Source organism: Euwallacea similis, chromosome 28 (genome assembly GCF_039881205.1).
Source record: "Euwallacea similis isolate ESF13 chromosome 28, ESF131.1, whole genome shotgun sequence".
NCBI classification, from domain to species: Eukaryota; Metazoa; Arthropoda; class Insecta; order Coleoptera; family Curculionidae; genus Euwallacea; species Euwallacea similis.
This window is the reverse complement of record NC_089636.1, coordinates 1,933,124-1,959,154: the sequence shown is the minus strand read 5'-3', so window position 1 is coordinate 1,959,154 and position 26,031 is coordinate 1,933,124. Positions and strand designations below refer to the sequence as shown.

The following is a 26,031-nucleotide window of genomic DNA, read 5'->3' as shown; positions in this document are numbered from 1 at the left end:
AACTCCTTTTTGCACGCCGCTAGCGTTCAGCATTTTCATTAGAATGAATACCTTCTCATTGTTTCGATAGTGAATGCAATTCCTTAATTTAAAAAACCGTATGTAATAAAATACGATTAAATAAAATGGCGATATTTTACGATAACATACATTTAAAAATATATAAAAAACCCTCAAAGGTACCTCGAGGTATAGACCCTGCGATTTACCCGACATCGAAACAAAGTTCTAGGTCTATTATGTTTCCCAAATTCTTGGTGAGTGACTAATTTTAAATTTTGCATGGTTATAAATTCACACTTTGTATAATGAGAAGAAAATGCAAAATAGATACCCGACGCCGATAATGCATTGATCCAAGGATGGCGCTCTCCATCTTTAGTTGAAAATGAAAATTAGGCACGTTTCTGGCTGTGCCACTTGATCGCCCTTAGTATAATGCAACTTAATACAATAAACACTTAGCTACAATTGAGCATACATGCAAACAATATAATACACACTAAATATTCCCGAAAACCGCTGCATTTGATTGTATTTCAAAGCCAAAATAAATCCTCGCAAGGTCTAAGATTGAAGCCTGTTTTGAGGGGTTCGGGGTCGTTCTAGGAGGAGATTAAAAAATGTCATAAATTTTATGGAAAATTAATGACTTCCCTCAATAATTTGAAGAGTTCTGATGGCATCTCTTTGAGATTAAATACGCACCACTGTGTTTGATTGAGTTTTAGTGCTTAAATAATTATTTACAAAATTCGATATTGAAATGTAGATTTAAAGAGTTCAGGATCATTATGTGAAGAATGAAGAAAGTCAGAGAAAGACAGGAAAACAAATAGTTCTTGCTTTAATCTGGGACATCGCAAGTAAAGCACTGAATTTATTCGACTTCTAACGCAATGGTCAAATCTACAAAATTCTACTTAATATCTACAAGATTCTACATAATCTGTAGATTATGTTCAATTACAGTAAACAAATAGGGCGATTCAAAACTCTCATTAAATGGGTCTTTCCATGGATAACATTTGTTAAAACCCACCTTTGACCTCTCGCAAAAAACTTTTTTCCAGTAAGCAAAGGAAAACACAGCGTAATTAACAAAGTTTGCCAAAAAGAACTTCTACATGTTATAAGATTATTAAAACCAATTTCAGTTCGGGTAAAAGTTAGTCAGGCAGCAAGGAACAACTTCTTTTTTCGTCGAAATATAAATACGCCCTTCAAAAGCATATTGTTCCTGACAGGCTTGCCTTTGATGTAATTTACTTCGTATCTTCTTCCCCAGTTAATCATTAATGAGAAAGCAGCTTTGTGCTCTTGTCTTGGATCCTGAAAGTAAGTACTTAGTATTAGAACTTCTTTTATGAAGGGAAAAAGGAGGCCAAATTGATACTCTTTGAGGATCATAATAATAAATTCGCAAAAATGTGTGTGTTTGGGGTTCTTTTGATTAGTAAACTGCTCTATGAATTCACCAGAATTAAATGTATCGTGGCAATTATCGGAAATATGGACGTTGACCCTTTTATCTCTAATGAGGTAATCAAGGAAGTGTCAGCTTTTCTCAATGTTGTCCGTAATAGCAAAACCTCATTACGCCGGTTAATTAGCTCTGGTAGTTTCCACACCCCCTAATTAATATTTGCACAAGTCCGTAAAGGGCAGCTTTACACTTTACCACCCCCGGTAAAAGGCTGCTATTGTAAACCGATGCTTTCCGCATCCCTTCTTTTCGCCGTCTCTGTCTGAATCTCAGTGGGGTTAGCAAAGGGGGTGCTCGCTTGCTCTAATTCTCCCCTCTACTACCACTCCCCTCCACCAAAAGTGGGGGTTGGAGTTAGCGTAGGTCATCCCTTGAGTGTGTAAAAATTTTCATAGTCAGTAAGCGTTCATGTGCCAAAAGAACTAGTAGTGCAACACTTTCCAATTGTAGCGGTCGTGCTACTTTACGATAAGTTTGGAGTTTTATGTTAAAACTGATGATTTCGTGATACCTGTTTTTAATTAGACTTTAAGAAGTTTTGTTTGTTATTGAGACTGTGTGGGCAAAGATGCCACTGCTACAAGAAAGCACTCCAAAAAGAGGTAAGCTTTCCTTTTAACCACTTGGTTTTTAGTTTATGGACAAATTTTACAAATAGGACAAAACAGATCTGCTTGTGGTTTATTTTTAATTTCAAATTCCGCGAAAAGCTTTCGACGGAAAATATTTTCCCGCCTTGGATGAGCGCAACGCGCATCCATGGTCCGAGCCGCATTCCATAAGCAACAGGATTAACCATTTGTCTTAATTAAATATTTTCACTATCGAAAATGTATGCAATTTTTATACTATTTATTTTATACATTACGAGAAAAAAATCCTATTACAGCCATTAATATTGTCGCTTTTCCCATTTGTTAACTGATTTTTGAAACTGAGGTTAGTTCAGGTTAGTTCATTAGAAAAAGTTTTTTATTTTGTAATTCCCCAACATACCTAGAACTTGACAAATTCGTCTGCTTTCTGCCAAATCGCCCCATTATTTCCAAGATACAAGTTTTTGAAAAATTCGATTTGTGGAACTCTGTAGGTACAAGCACATTTTTGCTGTTAACTCTTAAAAATTGTCCATTAATGCCCTTTACTGGGAAAACAACAAATCCCTATCAACTTCGACTTATCCTCCATGTTACAATTTTTGTCTTAAAAATGTGTTTGGAGGTTTATCTTTACAGAAGTCGTTCGAAGTAAATTAATTTATTAACACAGGAAAATTGATACTTAAATTTAAACCTGTTGGTAATGGCATGATTCCTCATTTACTCAGGTACATTCTGAGCCCTCTTGTTAACTCTAGGATATGAAGCAATCTGTTTGTAGAAAAAGTTGGTGGTTCGTGTGTTGTGTTCGTAGTTTTGAGTTTGCGACCAATTTCACTGAAATATGATACTTGTACTTGATGACCATTTTTCCTGCACCTGCGAGTTGTGATTGCATGTAAATTTTAAAAAATCGCAATTTACGTCGGTATCGTATGGTGTAGGCACAATAAAATGACTGCTTTTCCTCTTTTGTTGGATACACGATATAAAGGGTGAGTCCCAAAATACCCGAATTTTCAAAAATACTCTTCGTGTCGCTATCTTAAACTAAGATGGCGACGATTTTTCAACTTTCATCTCACCAGAATATAGCTCAGTATTGCGTCAAATGGTATGTCTCCAATTCCAGAAATAAATAAAAGATCTCATATACATATATTTAACGAGAAATTACTGATACCAATACATTCTCATAAGGTTTAATGTAGTCACGCTGGCGCACACCTGTACTGAAGATCTCATTTGTGTATTAAAGATGTCTTATGTGTAAAATAACTTGTGTATACCATTTAAAATGTACAATTATTTTATTAAATGAAATTTACATTCCAAATTTTATTCCAACACAGAAGAGTACTTTAGCAAGATAGGCGTTTTTCAGATTTCAAGAATCCTTCTAGATGCTTTTGAAAATCGGTTGAGAACGGTCGGGTATAATGTCATCAATTCACATAAAAATACGATATTTTTCAACTATTCTTACCCTATAAAAGGAAAAGCAGAGAATTCCGATCCATTTTGGGGACTTCCCAATTATTTCAAACGACCCCTGAAGCGCTAACCTCAGAAGAAAATCAGTCGTGTTTCTTGGAGTTTCCATAAATTATTGAAGTGCATCCCTGATTTTTTCATTTGCATTAATTTACAGAAGCCAAATTTATGATTCTTCCATATTTTTGAATATTAGCAGTGGTTTCTCCAAAATTAGTAGGATAAAAGATAAAAAGTTTTATGCGAAGAAAACTTTGGTTTTATTAATTACTAATTTTTCATTCTTTCTGCGTTTTTCATAGTTTTTACCAACCTTTATGTGGTAAACGAAGATTTTTTTTATACGATTCTGATTTTTTCTTAAAAAATTAATAATTATGATATTTCATTATACACTAATATCAGTGGAGTAGTTAGTATTTAATTATGTATATAAAATATAATAAAAATAATAAAGAAAAGTACTTAAAGGCTCAATTAAAGGTAACTCCTACAATATGATTAGTATTCAGCGGCTATATACAAGATGTTTCAGGTTTTAATCCGGAAAAGTTAACAGGCGACAGAAGTAGGAAAAATGATGAGAAAAGTTCATATGAACTTATACGTTTTAAAGATTCATTACCAAAATACAGATGTTAAAGTTTCAGACTTTTTAAAAATTATGTCTCACAGCTGCTTCAGATATCAACTTGAAATTTTGCAGGTACACTAATTAGAATCTACACGATTTGACTTAATAAATCGCTGTGAGGATCTACAGGATGTTACTTTTTCGAGGATCAAGCCTCATTTTACCATCCCAAACTTTTTTGTGGTGTGTCACTGATCTTTAGTGGCTTTTGTTTTGAATTCTTTGTTCAATTTTGAAACTTTTTGCCTCTCTTTCGTATCTGTCATCATTTTTCCGCCATTTATAAACATATTGAATTTTCTCGTACTGTTTTTTCAGCGTTTTCTTTTGCCTGTCCATAGATAAAATGAATATGTATATGCGAATTCATTTGAAGTGAATTTTCTGTCAATTAATGATACAAAATTGTTTTAACCTTTCAAATTAACTAAAATGATGTCCACCGTACCATCGGTTGGTTAATGGTTAGGCTAACCAAAAATCTTTAGAGCTAATTGCTGACACGTTTCTAAATGGCGGGAAAACGGTGGTAGATGTGAAAAAAATCCAAAGGACAAAAAAAATTCTAAATTGTACAAGAAATAACAAGACATGGGCTAATGATGATCAGTGGCGCCTCACAAAAAAGTTTGGGATAGTAGAATGAAGCTTCACCCCCGAAAAAGTAGCACCCTGTAGATTTTCACAGCGACTTGTTAAATCAAGTCATGTAGATTTTAGATAGTAGTGTACCTGCAAAATTTCAAGTTGATATCTGAAAAACATAAGCAGCTGTGAAATAATTTTTTTTTTAATTTGAAATTTTAACACCCTGTATTTCAGTAATGAAGGTTTAGAATGTACAATTACAATTACAATTACAATGTACATCATATGAATTATTTCTAATAATTTTTCCGAGTTCTCTCATGTGTTAAATTTTCCCGATTAAAACCCGAAACACTTTGTATAAATCACTGATGTATCCTTCAAAAAGTGCGAAATTGGGAAGAAGCTGGACTTCTTAGGGAAAGTAGAAAATGATAAAATCAAAAACAATCGTAGGCTCACTTAAACCGCATTCAATATTTTGCAAATTGGAAGGTCATAGCTTGGAATTTGATTAAAATCTGTACAAAAAATCATACAAACCAACCAAACATAAACACTCAGTTCTGCCCACCGCCTAATTTTTCGAGACCGTTCACTTTTAGTTTAGCTGTGTTCGAATTTAACTGGATGGCTGTAAGTTCGATTTTAACTCGTTTATATACTATAGTTTTTACTGTTTTAATTGGTTTTAAATTTTGAGGCTATTGATGATGCTCTTAGGGGTGAGACTTGAGTAAAGCATCCAATAAAACCGTAAAGACTGTAAAATAATTTGTGCTTTTGCAACGTAAAATAGTATTATTATGCGCCAAAGGTGTGAAGTACATGATTACGACCCGAAGGTCAAAATAAATCTGAAGCGTACAGCGCCAAGGGGTTTAAGACGTGAGGGTCAGAACTATTTCACAACCGCAATGTATAAACGATTTTTTGGTAAATAGAACAATAATGGGGATTATTTGTGGTCAATTAACTCGTTAGCTAAGGAATGACCCATATTCGTGTCATTAACTGCTGTTTAAGCAAAAAGGCGCGGAAACGTGCTTTACTGGTATTGATCACATCCAGTAATGATGTCGTTCAAAACTAGTAGTAGAAAAAATACATTAAAAACCCGAACCCACTTAAAATTTATCATCTTTTTCCATTCGTCAAATGATAGCGTACTTGATTATACAGTCACATAACTCTACTGGTATTATTTTATAGTTAGAAACATGATCCAAAAAATATTTTTAAATCTATTGAAACCTTCTCATAAATGATCATTGTTGGTAATTCAAAATTTGGGTTTCGATTAATAGATTGAAAAAAAATTAATATCAAAATTTTCGATTTCACAAAAGTGAACATACACCAGATAAATTTTATTATACTTAGAAAGAAAAATAATAAAAAACAAATTAATATTTTGTTGGTTCACCTTCTGGATCTACAACTGCTTGCAACCTTCTGGGCATAGATGAAACCAAATTTATTGTAATATCTGGGGTAATTTCACCCCAACCCGAAGTTAATGCTCTTTTTAGCAATTCTTTCCCTGAAATTTCGTAATTTCGCACCCTTCGCTCTAATTTGTCCCATAGGTGTTCGATAGGGTTAATGTCTGCCGACGGTGAAGGAGAATGAAGTTGCTTGGGCACGTTGTAAAGGAGCCATTCTTTGACAACCAGGGCGGTATATTTGGGATCGTTGTCTTATTGGAATATTCATTGGTTTTCTAATCGTAGAGGTTCAACTGAAGGCAATAAATTATCACGTAAAATTTGAAGATACTTCCGATGATCCATTACATCTTCAATGAAAACCAAATTTCCCAAACCAGCCGCAGACATTGAGCTCCGTACCATTACATTGCCTCCACCATGCTTGATGGTGGGTGACAAATTTTCAGGTTTCAGCTCTTATCAGCTTTTTGCCACATTTTTCCTTTACTATCGGAACCAAAAATGTTGTACTTGCTTTCATCAATAAACAAGACCAAACTCCAAAACTCAAGGCCCTTTTCTAAATATTTGTTCACGAATTCTAGGCGTTTTCTTCTATTTTGTTGGGAGATCAGGGACTTTTTCCTAGGAACCTGTCCATGAAATCCCTTTGACCTCAGAATTTTTCTTATAGTTTCAGCACTGACACATTTACCAGTTTCGAAGCACTAATTTTCGGGTTTAATGCAACTTTTCTAATTATTTTTTTAGGGCGTCCAGATCGGGGTTCATTATTAGTTGAATTTGTTAAATTAAAGTTTTTTATTATTGTGTGCACTGTACATCGAGCTAACTTAACAGTTTTTGCTATGTCACCATGAGATTTTCTTTCATTTCATAATGAAACTAATAATTCTCCAATTTCTCTTCCCACCATGATTTTAGAGGTTCAAAATTCGATTTAAGGTGTTTTATTGAAAATTTTACACCAGACTAAAATATTATTTGTGCATATATGTAAGATAAAAAGCCCAAAAAAAATTGTAGTATTTGTGGCATTTTTGCTCTACGTTCACTTTTGTAAGATCGGAAATTTTGATATTAATTTTTTTCCAATGTATTAATCAAAACCCAAATTTTGAATTACGAATAATGATCATTTATGAAAGTGTTTCAATATATTTAAATATATATATTTTATTTTATTTTATAATATATATACATATATATATTTAAATATATTTAAATATATATTTTTATTTATATATATTTATATTTTTTAAATTATGATTCTAACTACGAAATAATACAAGTTTGCTAGATGTAAGTAGATTTATGTGACTAATTGTACGTCTGTAGTCGTATTATAACCTTTTTGCATCTGATAATATCTTTATGGCGAGTGGAAGTTTCTGGTAAATTAACTTTAAAGGGTTTTTATTTCGATTTTCAATTTTCACAAAAAATTGTTAAAAACACGAGGTTCATTGAGAACATTAGCGTATTTTTACGATAAACAACTAAGTTATTTCAGACATCACACTCCAGTGTTGGGAAATACCAATTACTACCAATTTAGAGAGTAATTTCTAGAAAGGATTGTTAGCTTTGCGATGTTACTGAACCCATTCTAGGTGTCTATTCCATCGCATACGTCCGGATAAAGTGTAATACATTTTAATTAAAAATTAAACTAGATATAGATAAGGCATCGCGATAGTGATTGTAAACTTGTTTCTTTATGGTACCTTCATTTGCCGTGTTACTTAATTTAACTGAAAAAATTTGAAAGTACTTCTTTGCGGGCCGATAATGGATCTAATTTAATATTAATTTGGCGAACAGGAAGCATTTTTAAATAATGCCGACTTAATCGTCCGACTTGGAAAAAAATCTCCATCAACCCATTTGCCTGGTCTATGCATAAGGCGTTAAAAAAGACGTCATTTCAGACTTTGTGATTAAAGTGCCTACACGCGTGTAATACTCGTTTAATTAAAGAGGTAATTATTTTTTAAGTCACCTAAATATTTGCATTACGCAGCGAGTTCAGTGGGTACTGCACGACTGTAAACACCCAGTTTCTCATTATAGCAACGTCTGGAGAAGAGAAAGCGGGCCATTCTTTTTTATTCAAAATTAACTATCATTATCTATGTTTATGGAAACTCATGGCTAAAATTCGAGATATTAAAGGATCGTCGAGACGCTTTCAAGTGTTCCTACACCCAGACTAAAAAGAAGTTATCAGGGTTTCCTCTTTGAAAGGAGTTTCGCCGTAATGGAAGCTCGAATTTCAACAACGGAAGGGTTATTTCGTAAAAGGAAGACGGGACTAATGAAGGGAGGAGATAAATGAGAAAGGATAATGGCTCGCGACTGCGCTTCTTTTTGCTCCTGGACTCCTGGGAGGAGTTCTGATCGTTAATGATTCATTACAGCTGCCCTTTTATTATTAGAACGTCTCGGATTATGTCGGATTCGATGACTTTATTGGCTTTCTAAACGACGTTGGCGAAGGCACCGCTACGTAAATGTTAAATTTTTATGCCATATTTTATGCTAGAAAACGTATCTTCTAATTGCCTTTTTGTTGGGCGTTTACGTAGTATCTAATGAACCGGGTATTAATTAACACGTTCTGTAGCCTGCACCTTCTTCAGGCGTAAAATGTTTTTTTTATAGTATACAGCATATAGAGTCTAGGGCGTATGGGTTTCTTACAGCCGCAGTTTAGTTCAGGTTAGTTTCCATCGGTGTTTTTTGCGATCCGAGGCCAGTTCTTCAATAACTCTCAACAGCAACTGAAATCGGACTTACTGAAAACTTTTAATAAAGCTTCTCGTCTATCTTGATATCAAATGTATAGAAATAACAATGTTACATGAACCTTTTTCTAGCCTTTGTATTTAATAATGCAGAGAAATGATATATATTTATATTCGATAAACATCAGACCTTTGTAGAGCTAAACTTTGAACTCTATGCAGTACCAACTCAACATACTACATCTAAACACATAAATATCTTATTCTCCCTTATTTTAGTTATGTACATACATAAATTACCATATTTATCTAACTTAAGCCCAATCCCTTTGAGGAAAATTCTTTTACGCAGAGATATGAAGTCCGTTTGTTCCTAAGTAGCTTCATATTATGTTGGTAAACTAACCCTTACTGTATTTACCGTACACCTTTACTCGTCAGTAAAAATTAACCGCAAAGCAGGGCACAACTCATAAAATCGCGTCATCCGTAAAAGGCATTGAAACCTCACTGAACAATTTCTAACTCGTCTCAGTAAGTCACTTCTGCTTAGTAAGGACATCCGATTCTCATTACTCACTGTTCAAACACCAAGTTTTGCAATTTTTTGCCTCAAAAAGCGTTGGAAAATTCAATGTCTTCTGCAGCTTTTTTTAAATTAATTTCAGATAGTGAAGTTTTTCGGTTTTCCCTATTAAATTTAAAATTCTAATACTTCACTCAAAATTTCGTTGAAAATTTCCAGAATTTTTACTTTTGTCCGTTTTTAAAATTATCCTAAAATATGCGTCGTAAAATTCAGTTTTTTCTCGCCCTAGATACCAGAAAAATTAGACAACATTAAACAGCTGATATAAATTTTATGGGGGAGTCCCACCCGCCTTTGAACGGACCACACTGTATATCAACTCTGAGATCCTGTGATGAAAATTTCTGTCATTGTACCATTCTGTGTGTTTCTATTATGATGACATGCATTATTTAGCTACCGGACTAATGGGTCACAACGCTATAATCATCGTTTTATTACTGCCTCCATGGAAGTAAATGTTAAATGAAACGTCGCCGTTGATGTAATAACCTAAAATGCATTGCCGTTTTGAATTTATTTTACGTTTCATTTTTTTAATTTAGGTAGTGATTTCTAAAATTCAGTTAAATCTAAAAGTGGAAAAAATTGTATACACGGTGTTAGTTTGAAGAATTCCATCATGGAGAACTCGGTAACCGTAAAAGATTTGAGGTCTGTTAAATTGAAGTAAAATTTCGCAGTTTGAAGATCGAGAGCATATTGAAATTCCGATGACTTCCGCAAGTATTCGAAAAAACTGAGACTTTGTAAAAACGTTTTTATTTTTTTCTTAGCTTATATGGCTACACTTCATCATTTCATATTTTCCTGTTGTAATTTTTATTATGCGCAACATCTTGAATTTTCACATTTTCGAATTCGGCTTTTCTTCTGTTCACGATTATGTATCAGATTAATTTTAAACCTGCATATTCTTGAACTCCAAATTACGTACTAATTGAGCCGCCTCGTATCTTTATGATTACCAAAATCCCCACACTTAAGTTCGAGAACCGGACACCCTGTATACACCGCGATTTTGAAATACTTATGACTCTCACTTTTTCATTATGTAAATTTGACGTTCAGGATACTGTGGTAGGTAAGATCATTAGAAGAATTTTCTGAGATTTTTCGTCATCTCCATGGATGCCCAAGCAGGCCAGTGCAAGACAGTTAATAAAAATCACACCCCAAAGAGTTTTCTCTGCATCATCATGTCCCTTATAATATGGGAACGATGATGGATTACTTCGCGCTGTCTGCCACAAACGCTGAAAAATAGAAACGATTTATCGTGATAGACGAAACCCGTCACACTATTGAAAATCGAACGTGATGGCACAATGCAAATAAAATCCACATAACCGAGTTTTGAATAGGAAATCGTCGAGTCAGACGCGTTCTCCATAAAACGAGGGAGTTCCATTGTGGAAAAGGGCATCAATGAGCAACGATATCGTTTTGCGAAAGACGCTTTCGAAAGCAGATATAGAATTTTATCGTTTTCCACTTGTAGATTAACATTTCCATATTGATCATTTTGGTGGGTGTGGAAAATTTCAATTTCGAAAGCCTGAAATCCTCAGATTTTCGAACAAATGTCTTCATTAAACCTCATATGTCTGATCTCCACGTCAAAAACGAGGTTCTTGCATTTGTAGAAAACAAAAATGCATTTTTCGATTTTGTTCAGGTTAGTGTGTGAAAAGTGCACTTTGCGCACGCGTATGATGTGTTGCTTGCATGTTGGGTTAAAAAAATTTTCAACCATCCACGTGGGTAAATAATTTATCCCCTCCCGGATCGATCCCTGTTCCATCAATAAAATGCACATTCGATCAAGGCACGGGTGTGCTTTTTCTAGTTTTCTACGAAAAATGACACAAAACCCGGACGTTTCAGAAACGGTCCTTTATAAAACCATTCAAGCGGCCGTAATGCAAAACCTAACGTCTTTGCTATTATGTATACAACGTCTTAAGTCCCATTGTCAATCGTCTTGAGGAGTAGGGTGTTTAGACACATCACGCTACATGGAAGATCAATAATGGGGTTGAAATGCCGTGTGTGCAATCGACGACGACATCCATATATTTATATCGCATTAGTTTTGCAAACATTTAAAAAGAGTGGTACTTTGGTATCCTATTCAAAAAGTACATATACAATGTATCTGTTTCTGGACCTTAATCATGAGCGTCTCGGTAACGATAAAAGATGTGAGGTTGGTTAAATTGGGTCTAAGTTGTAGATCAAAAATATGCTGTTTTAGAATTTTAAAAAAATCCGATAAACTTCGCAAATATTCGAAGAAAAAACTGAATTTTTGAAAAAATATTTTTTAGTCATAACGAGCTCAATTTGCGCAGACGCGACTTATCTATAGAATTCTAATAGAATAGAAGTCCAATAGAATTTGCAAAATCGTTTTCTAATGAAAAATCACGCATTAAAGAAACGTGTTGTATGTGAAGCGACGAAAATAGTTACTTAACAAACGAATACGTTTATGACTCCGATTAATAATCGAGAAATTTTAATGGTAATAAATCTTAATAAAACCCTTTTAATTCCAGATATTCTCAACACAATGGACATAAAAGTCGAACAGGAGGACACCCTCAACCCCTCATTCCCCCCAGTGGTGCGTGGTGGATACCCACCATTCGCCAGCGGTTCAATATTTACAACTTCTCAGCTAATGATTGCTAGTCAATTAATGGCTGCTTCTGGTCTCTCTATGTCCAATCCGGCGCTCTTCCATCCAAGCTTGCTCCCCATTCATTGGTCAGCCAACTCTTCGCCATCGCCCACTTGCAGCGAACAATTATCTCAATCTTCGAAGCTGAGGAAGGCGAAACTTCACAATAACAACAACAATATCACCACATCAGCGGAAGTGCTACTAGACACTTCCAGTAGCACTTCCGCTGAGGCCAGGAAAAAGAAGTGGAGAGTAGCTGAGGATACAAACACACGATTACCTTTGAGCTCGCCCACCAGTAGTGTATCACCTCCTTCTGGAAGCGACTCCAAAGACGTGAACAAGGATAAGCAGTTCACTTGCGGAGTGTGCAATAGGTCTTTCGGGTACAAGCATGTCCTGCAAAACCACGAAAGGACACACACAGGGGAGAAGCCTTTCGAATGTCCGGAGTGCCACAAAAGGTTCACTAGAGATCACCATTTGAAGACTCACATGAGACTACACACAGGGGAGAGGCCATATCATTGTGACCATTGTGATAGACAGTTTGTTCAAGTTGCTAATCTTCGACGGCATCTAAGAGTACATACAGGAGAAAGGCCCTATTCTTGCGATCATTGCTCTGCCAAATTCTCGGACTCTAACCAACTGAAAGCGCACGTATTAATTCATACCAACGAGAAACCCTTTTCGTGTGAAAAGTGCCACAGCCGGTTTCGGAGGAGGCATCACTTGATGCACCACAAGTGCGGGATACCTATGACGGACCGCCCATCTTCTGGTGTTATTACACCAGAAATCGAAGATGTGATGACTCCAGAACCGGAGGATCTAACGAGCAAACCGCGAATCCTGCATCCTCCTAGTAGTCCTCTGGTAAGTCTTCCTCTGCAGGTGCACTTACCAGAGCAGACGGAACCTGAAGACTTGAGCATGAGCACTGGGATGAACTCGAATAGCAGCGGAGTGGGTTCCCCAATGTCCCGAAGTCCCAGCTCCAAGACGGACTGTGAAGAAGAAGAAATATACCACCATCCAGAATGTGGTGCTGTTGGAATTTTTATTCGTTAAAATGTCCTTCATTTGTTAGTTAGGTATATAAGTTCCTAAAAAGCTAGATATTAGGCAGGATTCAATAAAATTTTATTGAGTCCTGTTTAATATTTTTTTAATTTTATTTTATTGCCGGGTAAATTGCCAAGTTCGCTTTTTTCCAGGCAGTCGTAAAATATTGCACAAAACTAGTGCAAATCTGCCCACTCAATGCAAGCTGTAAATTTATAGTTACGACATTTCTGTTGCGTACCTGCCAATTTTATGGTTCAAGTGACCGATCTTTTGAAGGAAAAAAATTGCACTCTACATCGAATTAGAGTGCAATAAAGTCAAGGTTTGGTCATCTTTTGGGAAAAGTGCTATTATTTGGCCCGAAATTAGTGGCACATCGGTTTCACGGACATTTATGCCTCAAAGGAAGTTCATCTTGATTTTCAACAGATTCTTAGTTCTTTATTCTTCATCATTCTGTCCTAACTGTACTTCTGGGACTCAATACATTTCGCAATTTTCTGATTTATGGTCTAGATGAAGAATGAGAGAATATACAGGCTGGCCTGAATTTCAGCTGCGTAAGTTCAAACGCGTATTCCACCATAAAAATATTTTAACAAGCTGTGTAACAATTTATATATAATATATATATAATGGGTATATAATGTAAATTGCTACACAGATTGTTACAGGGCATTTATTTTTCATTAGGCCAAAAAGGCTTTCGAAAGGCTTTTCTCAAAAACTTCTTTTAAATTGTTTTTCGTGAGATTATAAAAAAACTCCAAAGTTTTTTAAAAAAGGATTTGTTTGTCGGAACTTCGTAACTATCGTTTTTAGTTTTTGCGCACAAGCTAATGGAAAAGTTACATGTTGATAGTGTGTTAAAAAAATGTTGAGCAATTTGAGCGAATAAATTTTGTTTTGTGAAACAACATTGAACCGCCACATTTAAAGCACCTAAAGATATGCCAGTACACACTGGGTAAAGCAAAAAAATATATTTACTGCGCCCCACATCAATTCTTTGTAAGGGATTTTAATGAAATATGGCATTGATTATAAATACAATGTTTTATTAAAATTCCTCAGCCCACGAAGCGAAACGTATTTGAGTCGAAAAATTCCAAATTATAAAATTCGGGATTTTGACAGAAATTAAATTCGAGTACCAAATGTCATAATTTGGAATTTTGCCACTCAAATTTAATCTCTGCAAGCCGTATTAGTGGTGCCTAATTAAAGGTCCCCATAATGGAGCAAATCCTAAGAAAATTTGAAGTCCTTTTAAAGATAATGGCTAATGGCGCCGAACAATTACCAAACCCTTGTCACTCCTGACGATACTTCAGTCACATGCCACCAAAGTAATAAGGGGCGGAGGTCATCATTAACAAAGAAGGAAATATCCTTCTTTGTTAATGATGACTTACAAAAGTCCAATAGTTGCAAGCTGTGGTCAAATTTTCGCACACGGCTTAAAAACCCTTTCGGGGCGAGAAATTGAAGACTTGGTAAAAACTAAGTCTTCAATTTCTCGCTCTTGAACTCTCATGACCACAAACCTGATAGATTTGTCGGTTATACGTTTCATATTTATATACAATAGATGAAATTACATATTTTATTTGTAATTTCATCTATTGTAACAGCGAAACCGCGGCGTTAGAATTTGATCTGGAAATTCTATTATTTTTTCCGACACTTAACCGGGTCAAAAACTAGTTTTTTTCTATTCATAGACTGCATTGTCCTAACACCACACAAGAAACGACACCTGAAATTGATCTACTTGGTAATTTACCCTATTCGGCATCCCTAACGGTTTTTTTATGTGTCTCATTTTAATCTGTTCAGCCATGTAGCAAATTGGTCATATTTATATGAACGTGTTTGCTGTGAAGAAAGTAAGATGCTACGTAAGATCAGAATGCCTCTTTTGAACTTACGTGGCATCTGCGACTCTGAGAGTGGACATCTCTACATAGGTAGATAATGTGTGTAATGTGTATAAACTGTATATATAGTCTAATATAAATGTATGGCTGTTTATGATTTTCGATTAGGAATCATTATCAAATTACACGAAACAGCCTCTATTTACATACATGCATTAGAGAATACATGTATGTAAATTGAGGCTGTTTCATGTAGTATGTTAATTTTTGTTTGTTACTGTACATAAGAAATATAATTTTTTTTAGCAAGATTTGTACTGGTTTATAGTGTCCACACTATATCCCAATTTTAGATAGGTGCTCTAACTAACGTACCAACAAATTAGGACTATATTAGGTTATTATTTTTCTAAATAATTAACATTGGGTTAATAATTAACATTAGGTGAAATAAATTGCAGCAAGCACTACGTGTCAATTATTTAGAAAAATAATTGACACGTAGTGCTTGCTGCAATTTACTTTATCAAATTGATACAGGGTTGTTCATGGTTTATTTCTGAAGGGGATTAGTGTATCTGCCCGTTTGAGTTCGCAGTAACCTGTATACGTTATTAACACTGTACCTAAACCCATATTTAAATTAAGAAACTCGAATCCATAAGACTGATTTTTATTATAGAGATTTTCTTAATAAGAATATCATATTTTTAAAAATGTATATAAAAAGATAAACAAAGCCATTCTCCGCTATACCGACCCAACTACCTCATGTGAGTACAAACAATATTAAAGATGTTTAATGTTTTTTGGTGGATGTAGGTTTTAAGGATTCTGATTCCTTAAAAATATATAAGATTTCCCCCGAAAATAGTGTATTTGTTCTATCTCTTCTCTATGTCGAGTAATAGGATGAAATATATCGTGTTTCTTGAAATTACTATTTGTCTAGTATCGTATTTCTGAGTGTTAACGCCCTCACGACCCAACAAGAAATCTTTGTGATCTGTCGCAATTTGCCTGAATAATTATGTAAAAATTCTTGTGTTAATTACAAAAAGCACCTCCGGGTATTCCATGATGTCAATATACCTATTTTATTATTAAACTATTGTTCGTTATTTGATGGCGTTTTATTCTCTGTGGTTTTTTTCCAGGCTAATGATAGCACAACTCCTTTGACATGCCTGGTAGATTGCTACCAGGTAAGTAAATTATGATGAAATTTACGTTAATCGAGGACAGATTATCTGACTTCAATTTGTAGGTAGCAGATAAAAAAGTTTTATATCGGGCGCCCCATTAAGAAAAGTCTCCGGCAGTATCTCGAAATCTACTTATCGTGTGGTCAGCCTTGACCCGTCATTTTAACCGCGAAATAAAACTGATTCAGACATAACTTAATTATCAAGAAGTCGAGCATTCTCAATAATATTAATTAGCTTTTTGGAAAATCCAACTTCTTCAGAACTGATTCAAATAGAACGTGCGGATCTGCCTAATTAGTTCACAATAAACAGAAAGTGGTTGTTAATTTCCTTTGGCCTGTTTAGATCATTATCTGATTAAGTTGTGGTTAAGGTTATTTGAGTTACTTTTCATTTTAAAGCATCTTGGCCTTAAGCTGTCTAAGCACTAAACATTACAATGATAGATTTGATTTTCAATAGGGTGTTCCATTAAAAAAGGTTTTGTGAGTAAGTGGTACTTTCAACAATGGAAAGAAGCCTATAACTTACAGTTTTTATAATAAAAGCTGTCTCAGAAAATAACAATCCTTTGAAGCCATATCCGGAAGCAATTAAGCAGAATTTCACTATTTTCTTAACCAAAAATAAAATTCTTCAGGATTTTTCTTATATATGTGTATGTGTACAATTATCTTTCAACTACCTTTCTGTGTATGCTTTAGCGGGGCTGCAATATCTTTTTCAATTCTTGAGATACGCCGTCAAACATGGTCGCATCAGTTTGATTAATATTTTTGAGACATTGAAAGTACCTCAAAATGGAACTTGCTCAAACTACATTTCGAAGACTCTATGGTCATAATTAAGATATCCAGACTCAACGCAGGATCCATGACAGTCGATATAAGCTAAAGACATCACCTCAATAATTTCGAAAATGTGATCTAAAGAGGGAAGGTCACCAGGTCAGGGTCACTTTACGTTACCTTTCGAAGTCTGTTTCTGTCGATATCTCGGGAATTATTGAAACGATTGCGGTAAACGAATATATCAAATTGGATTATCTCCAATGAGCTCTATAAACTTTCTCAAATCGGCTTGTAATATTTCTTTTCAGGATTTTCATGGCATATTCTAATGTTCTTTGTCATAATCTTTCAAATACATAAAATATGTTAGAAATTAATCGTTTCTATGAGTTTATGTATGCTCTAACAGGGTTATAATATCTCCTTCAGTTTCAGAAGTACCTGGTCGAACGTGGTCGCGTCGGTTTAATTCATATTTTTGCGAAAAAATAGCGCTCCAAAGTGCAAGTTCTTCAAACTGTATTTCAAATGCTCCAGAACCGTAATTGAGGTATCCAGGCTCAATTACAGGTGAATCTAAATCAGACGACATAAGCTGAAAACACCACATCAGTATTTTCGAAAATATCTAAAGGTCGTAAATAATCTAAAGGGCTTTATGCTACTTTTTGGAGAAATCGGAATTTCGAAAATCAGTGGAGCAATTGTTATAAACGAATATATCAAATTGAATTATCTCCGATCAGCTCTGTAAGTTTGTTCAAATCATCTCGTATTTTTTCCGTTAGTTTACGAGATACGGCATTACTTTAATACCAATTTTTCAAATTTTGAAAGTGCTTCAAAAACAGGCATATTCCTCACCCAAAAACGTTTTGTGAAACTACTACCTCAACAAGCAAATCGACGAGAAAGTCAATCGCCGTCTCAACAGGTTACAATCCCCAAAACTCCTCGAAAAACTCAACTTTCAGCTGTTGGGGGCCATGCAACTTTCATTAAGGAGGGTGGTTCTCCAGAAGGAATCTCTAGAATCTCAATTGAAGGATACAATGTAAGATCCAAATCAGTCGTAACACCCACTTTATGTCACGTCCCAAATTTTGAACACCGATACTTAGGAATCGGTGGAACAATGGCGTTAAAATATATTTAAAAAATTCGTCATTCCGATGAGTTCTATTACGGTCTTATACATGCACGGGGTAAAGTGCCTGTGAAATAAAATTGCCTCAAGATGTATTTCCATGGCTCCAAGACCTCAACTGAGGTGTCCAAAGTCAACATAAGAAAAAAATAACCTCTAGTCACCTATACTCAGTTTCTGGTTTATTGCCGGCAACCTTATTTCTGTTTACAGTGTTTACGAATAATTCGAAGATGTAGCGAGAGTCCCCACAAGGACGTTCAATGCACGAACACAAAAACATAAAAATGAAAAACAAACATGTAACAGAAGGAAAAACCAAACAAATATTAGTGTGCTTTATAAACTCGGAAAACCTGAAGCGACGTTCGCATTGTGTTTTATTTCTTCCTGATTGCATTATTCATATTTCGAGGGTCTACACTACGGCACGCACTACCGAAAAAAAAACGAGGGTTAAAAAAGGGTTGAAGATTTGTTATCCCCTTGAGTTTGCACTCTATCGATTTTTTTATGGTTTTAAAGGCAAGTGAGCCCGTTTTTTTTTCTTGTGGGGGAGTCAAATCAGTGACGGAGAGTCTGGATTAGTGTGAAAATTGAGTTTTATTAATTGGTCATATTGTAGCAGTAACTACATATAGACAACCCTCTTTGTCCTGATTTTCAACCAGTAGCCCGAGTTTTGTCTCTAGATATCTCCTAAATTAGCAAAAACTCTGCAAATTCGTATGAGAATAGTTGAGGATATCGTGTTGTTGAGCATGTTTTAACACCTAAAATTCGCTTTTTTGGCTACTGCCTCAAAGATGGAGATCTTTGGGAACATTGGCTTAAAGGGGGAGAAAACGCGCCCATTTCGGAGATAATTAAAACGGTTTTCGCCGTCGCTGAACGAATTCTTGCGCAAAAGAGAGGGCCATAAAGGGTAACCCTATCGTCGCGGGGAATAAGACAAGAGATCGATATAACTCTTCCGTGGGGTGAAAGAAGCGTCCGTGGGGTGAATTGTGCTACCCAGAGAGCTGAATCTGTTACCCCCCTAAAGAACTATCGATATACGACATTTACAGACCGAGAGTCCGGAAGATTCCCTCTTGAGGCTCGTTTATCTTTAAAAAACAATTTATTTGTTAAGTGCGTGGAACGTAATTCAGACCTTACTGTGCGGACATAAATAAAGTACCACTAAGCACTTATACCTACAATGTATCTCAAAGTTAATCAATCATCCATCTATAATGTTAATTCGTCGATGGTATATTAAATTCTGCAAAGCAAATTCCGCGAGGAATTTTAATCAAAATGCCCCTTATCGAGCATAAAAATAATGGGCTGATTTTAAGGCCTGAATATTCTACAGTCAAGATAACGAAGTGAAATTTTCTATCTAGTAGCACCAGAGCGTCTCAATCCAAAAAATGGCAACGCCGCGCCTGGCATTTGTTTTAAATCGTCAACGTCAAACTCTGACATTTAGTGGGTCCTCATGAACGTAAGTGAGCTATAACAGATTTCCACGTTGACCATTTAATAATCAGCATAAATTTTGCGTGTACTTTCATCTCTGAGATCGGATCAAATGTACATGTGATTTTGAGACATGATTATGACTTCCTCGGCCGGAAGAAGTCCACCCAAGAGGGAAGAGATCGGTAAATATCATCATTAGGTTATAGTGATTCACAAGGGTACCTTGATTTTGATCTATGTCCGCGGGGTCACCGTGTGGTCGAGCTGGGGTATAGATCTGCAAAGACTGGATCCGGGCTTTGATAGCGACTGGTTATATCCAGCCAGCGGAATAGTTTTCCGTTATTTTTAACCAGATCTCAATTGACCGTTCAGCACCAGCGTGGCGACAGCCAGACCAGTCCTAGTCCATCATATGTAATTTAAAAAGAAATAGTCGTTTGACTCCACTGAAAACCCTAAAAAGAATTATAAGCCATAACCTCAAACGAGATTGACATCAAGTTTGATGTCAGAGCTATTCGCTTTCTTAAGTTTACATTTTACCCTCCAGAAGTCGCATCAATTTTTGGACTTCCTGGGACCTACGCCAGACTTTGATAATGATCAATTTTCCTAAGTCGGCCGATAATTTCCAAATTTCAATCTATTCATGTTTCTCCGGAACTGTGAAATTATTAAAATGCGCAACAGATTAACATTATTATTTTGGATCCTGGAAGGTTAGCGTTGCCTTGAAAGCTCCACAGTACTGTTGAAATTTGGCTACATCGATTTGACTGATCATGCACATTTAAAAATTTTCCGGTCACGTTAACGCACGTTTTGAACTTACCAGGTATTTTCTTAATTGAAATTGGTGATTCAAATTTCATTATTTGAGGCGTTTGCGCTCAAAAGTAGATAAATTTTTCCCTGTGTTCTTACGAAGGGATCATGGAATATTCCTTATCTAATACACATAATTCATGAGCGTATGATGGAATAGTATTATTGCAGCAATCCCAACCGACATCTGATAACTCAATTACAAATATCTCAGATGTTTGTGGCAGGCGTAAAAAATGGAGCGATTTAAATCGTTTTTAACCCACATGACCACTGCAACACGCGTTTTCAATCGCAATTTAATGCTAATGCGCTATTGAACTTTCCCCCAAATAGAAATAATGGAATGCTAAGCTTATAGTGTTCTAAAATTATATGATACACTGAATTTAACTCGATGGACTATTAACACCTGTTGTTCATTCTATCGCAGAAAACATGTTTCAAAATTTAATCAAAAGGTCCTGAATTGAATGTAAAAAAATATATGTGAAAGGATGATGGGCGCGTGCAACCAATGACCTATTTTTACCCTTCATAATAAAAAAGGCGAAAAAGGTAGAAAACGGCAATATAACAGCATGTAGCATTCACCCCCTTGAGCCACCACAAGTCATCTGACGCTCTTCGGCACACGATTCCATTTTCTAACCGATTCGCCTCGTAATATGAGGTGAAGGAGGTAAAAAGAATGCATCAGCGAAACGGCATACGTGTAAAATACGGAATCTTGGTTATCGGAGTTTGGGCTTTTGCCTTTCTGCACCAATCGATGTAAAAGAGCTGTTGCATATTCGGGAAAAAAAATTCTCAATGAAGAATCTCTTGAAGAGAAAAGTTCGAGCTAGTTTCATTCAGTACAAATATGACCTAAACTAACACTAACGTAAAAACATCACTGTGTCCCAAGTACGTAATTTCTGAACGCGTTCTGCAAGCAACTGCAGTGAGATGCGTTCGCTTATACGTTCTAAGAGCGGTTAGCTGATGCAGCAAAGAGTTCAACAGCAGAATGATTTCGTTGTTTTTTATGATCAATTTGGCCTTAAAATTTCCATGCCCGAAAAGAATTTATTTGATCTACACCGAGATATGCTGGGAAAAGCACCGATTGGAGCGATAGTTCCTAATGGAGTGAATGTGTCCCAATCCAAGATCCTACAAAGTGCTCACTTCGGTACGTAATTTCTGAACTCAGCCTGTACTGGAGTGCGTTCACAGATGCATTCTTGGGGCAAGATCGGAAATTTCAGCCCGAACTAAAATTTTCTGCATTTCCGTGAATAGCAATTTTTATTAGGAATAGAACGATCAACATTCTACTAACCCCCCTGTATTTTCTATAGCATATCAAAGGCAGATTAGAATACTTTAACATTACCTGGACATATCTATTTCCTGAGAATTAGTTCAGCCTAGTTAGATACGTCTCTTCTTACATTATAATACTAAAACTGAGGCTATGGTGCAGCGCAACTATGGGCCTATCTTGCGAACCCCTTGCACCCGTTATGGGGTCCCGCAAACGCGTCACGGTGGTTTTTAAAGGTTTTTTTGTCCGAATTCTCTTAATATAATGACTAGCATATGTTCGTCGTTTCCAGGAAACTGCAAGGTTGGCCTATATTTCATTTTTGAAATCAGTAGGTATTTCGACTTTCGTGACGTGTCGAAGCTGAACATGAGTTAAGAAGAATATAATCGTGCCTACAAACTTCAGCAAGACTGGCGCATATTCATTTGAGTTGAAATTTTGCTGTGAAAGTGTGAGATTCAATTTCAGCATAGGAAACGTAAGAAAAGTACAGACAGAGCAGGTTGATTCCCCATGAGAGGCTAAGTGAACTGAGATTGCTTTATATTGAGTGTAGGAAGAGCACATTCTTAGCGTAAATTAATTGAGCATTATAGAAACTGTTCAGGAGTGATTCCTCCTAGTGAGAGTCCTTCAACCATAATTACAAATCACGCTCAATGCTCGTAGCGCTTTTCAATTTTTCCGACTCTGGATACTTACAAAATGCCGTGGGAAGCCGACTATTTGCGTCAATATCGTGCGCCGTGGGAATCAACCTTTCTGTGAAGAAATGCGACCTGCGACGAAGTTCGACCTTTAATTAAATGGTCAGTTATGAAGTAGCGAAATCGTTGGACGACTTTACTTCATGTTTTTTGGCCGTTTTAAGGTAATTTGGTTTTTTAATTGATCTGTTTATGATCGATCAAGAATGATTAGGTAATGAAGGTTCACTTTAATGAAAAACACAAATCAAGAGACGAGAATGAACATTCCGCCCCCTAGCTGCTCCCTTCAATAAACCTCCAAAAATTGATTAGGTGAAGATTAATAGTGGAAGACTATAATTAAGATGAGGATGTCGAGTCGAATTCCTGAGAAATAATCTGAAACCCGCAAACGCACATCATTTTTAAAGCTTTTGTTGGTTCGTTGGGGACGCAAAACAAAGAAAACATGTATCTGTTCTCGTTTGTGTCGGCGTCAACAAACCAAAAACGCGTAATTGCCCGTTTGAGGAGCACCTAAGAAACCGAAAGTGACATGATACTCTTGTTGCGTGCCTGCTGGCACCTGCTGTACAGTTGCTATAGTAACACTCATCCGGGGATGAAAAAAACGAGGGTGAAAAAAAACGTGGGGGTGACTCAAATAAAAAAACGGATCAATATTAACTCTTTCCTGCCGTTGCCGACGTCGCTACGGCCTCGGCTCGCGAAACTGCATAAATTTCATTCCCGAATTATTCTTTTTGAGACCCTGAAGATCGAAGTTGGAGATGAAGAGAAAAACGGGAGCGGCAGAATCCAAAATATGTGCCCTCTAAAGTGGAAGTTGAGAGAGAGGTATAAATACACTAAAAACATAATCTGAGCGCTGAAAATTTGCTAATTACAGCGGCTAGGTTGGATGATCGTCACAATAATTAAAATGTTTTTTTAACCAGATTCTAGAAAATAATTTCCGAATGGAAATCTATGTGACCTTATAAATAAAAATTAAATATATTTTCAGAGCCGGCGCGCGGACGCCACAGGTAAAAGACAGAGGCAAAAAGAGTCTATCGTGGGCGCTCGGCCGAGTGATTTATTGCTTCTTTTTATGTATGTCGAATATTCCGGTAAATTTGCTTACGTTAATATTTGCAAGTTTGTAAGAAAAAATCTTCTAGTTATAGAAACTTAGATTGGCACCGATACAAGAATAAAAGGATTGTAATAAAAACATTAAAGTGCCTAGCATCACCACTAAACGGAAATGATGATATTAGTACTCTTTTGTTAAAGTTTTAGCAAATTGTAACTGTGTTCATTCATTCATTTAATATACAGTGTTTGCCTTGAAAGCAAATATATTGGAGCCATTCAAACCCAGAAATCGCAACAATTAGTGTCAGAAGCGACACCAGAATTCAGACGCATCAAAATTAACTGCCGTTTGAGACCATGAAGTGCATTCACCGTTGTTCACAAGACTAAGCAGTGATGGTAACTACAGAAGGTCCCTGGAACTAAATGTAGTTAACAAGCAACTGAGTGGAATTCACCAACACCCCCAGGACCGACTTTCATGGTAGACGAAAACCGAAAAGGCCTGCACAATTGCGAGTAGTAAATACTGGAAAAGGGATATCAAATTCAAGGAAGGAACCGTTTTTGTAAACTATAAGCTTACACGAAGGGCACTCAAGTGTGAAAAATCCTAACCCTCTAAGTTAAGGACTAGTCCTTACCGGAAATTTTGGACGCTTTTGGTTTGGAGACATTGATGCGTCCTGTCGAAGCAACAGCTTAAACCTGGCATTCAATTTATTATGGTTGAATCGTACATTTTCAACATTGACAACTACAAAGCAAAAACTGATGTAGTGCGCCAGGAAATCAATATTGGAGACATAGAACCAATATTTCAACACCTACTTAGGGTACCTCTGACTATACGGCAGGAAGTCAATAATGAAATCCAAGAGGAAGAGGTCATATTATAGAAGAACCATATAGTCCATATTGGTCTGCTGTAGTCTTGGTGAAGAGAGAAGATGGTTCAACACCGTTCTATATTGAGTACAGAAACCTTAAAGGCGTAATCAAGAATGACAGATACTAATTATTACGTATAGATGATATATCATCATATAGAAGATACCTTAGCAACTTTATCAGCATCCAAATGGTTCAATACTTTGGATCTAAAAACTGGATGTTGGTGAGTGAAGATGGTTTCCGAAAACAAAGAAAGATCACATTTTTCACCGCCTCTGAACTATATCAATTTACTCTTATGCCTTTCGGATTGTGCCATGTTCCATCAGTTTCTGAACGTCTGATGTAACTGGATTTAAGAGGACTGAGTTGGGAAACTTACCTAGTATATTTAGTTAATATAATCGTCATGGAAAGGAATTTCAAGGAACATATGAAATATATGAGGGAAATAGTCGAAGAGTTATAGAATTCACACCTGAAATTTAGCTATTAGAAGTGAAGCCTGTTCCAGAAGCAAATCGAGTACTTGGGGCATATATGCCAAATCCCGAACAAAATAACATTTGTAATAAAAAAATCATGTTTTCGTTTAAAAAAAATCCGGCAAAATGATTAACTGGAAAAGGAAAGGAGACCGCGGCCAATTAATCATGTTAACGTATTTTCATATCACATGACTGCATTTCGTTAAAAACACCCCCAAACCTGACGACTGATCAACCTATTTCACCCGAAAAACACTATTACCGTGTTAATCATGATTAATCGATATTTTTCTACCCCTTACGGATCCATCAAACTATTTTTTATTCGTTATCCCCTTTAACGCACTTCCTGGCTCAATTTTACGAAATTACTAGATAAACATGAAGTAAAAAAATAATGAAGTCAACCGTGGCATTGACCTTCAATCGATATCAACCGAATAAAAAATGCTGAAAGGGGTGGAATCCTATTCACCCTTTTAAACCCATGACTTGACCCAAATCGATCAGTTAATACTTATGGGGTTTTTATTTGACGAAATGAACCCTCATTGAAGCCCTGGAACATCCTGGAATATAAAATATATTGATCAAAAAAATCTGCACGTCTGAAATCCCATTTAAAGAGGAAAAATTTAACTTTCAGGCCCACAATGCGACGGTCTGCAAGAGGATTTAACCCGAGGAAGCAGGAACAGTGAAGGATAAGTAATTCCTTCTAAGAACCCCTAACGTAATTAGATGGGGTTGGAAAAAAATAGGGTTGAAAACTTTGCTCCGAGTAGCTTGCTCGAACGCTTGCAAGCCGTTTCATTAAGCAGTTCGAAAAAAAAAGAACGAAAAAACTGTGGGTGACATACTCATGATGTGGG

The 26,031-nt window shown here is 36.0% G+C and overlaps 1 protein-coding gene across 2 annotated transcripts; it reads left to right on the top strand.

Moving 5' to 3' along the window:
- The first annotated feature begins 1,959 nt into the window (after positions 1-1,959).
- On the top strand, positions 1,960-15,711 carry LOC136417447 (protein krueppel-like). Of its 2 annotated transcripts, none has more exons than XM_066403139.1 (2): positions 1,960-2,088; positions 12,150-15,711. In XM_066403139.1, the coding sequence occupies exons 1-2, from the start codon at positions 2,055-2,057 to the stop codon at positions 13,349-13,351; spliced, it is 1,236 nt and encodes a 411-aa protein (XP_066259236.1). In that variant the 5' UTR covers positions 1,960-2,054; the 3' UTR covers positions 13,352-15,711. The 2 variants fall into 2 exon arrangements, with proteins under 2 accessions (XP_066259236.1, XP_066259238.1); XM_066403141.1 differs by lacking the exon at positions 1,960-2,088 and adding an exon at positions 5,412-5,437.
- Positions 15,712-26,031: the final 10,320 nt, after the last annotated feature.

Excerpts from the sequence above, each read along its gene's own strand:
- LOC136417447 (XM_066403139.1), top strand. The coding sequence starts at position 2,055 with ATGCCACTGCTACAAGAAAGCACTCCAAAAAGAG. Across the intron at positions 2,089-12,149 it reads AGAAAGCACTCCAAAAAGAG|ATATTCTCAACACAATGGAC; the intron begins GTAAGCTTTCCT and ends TTTTAATTCCAG.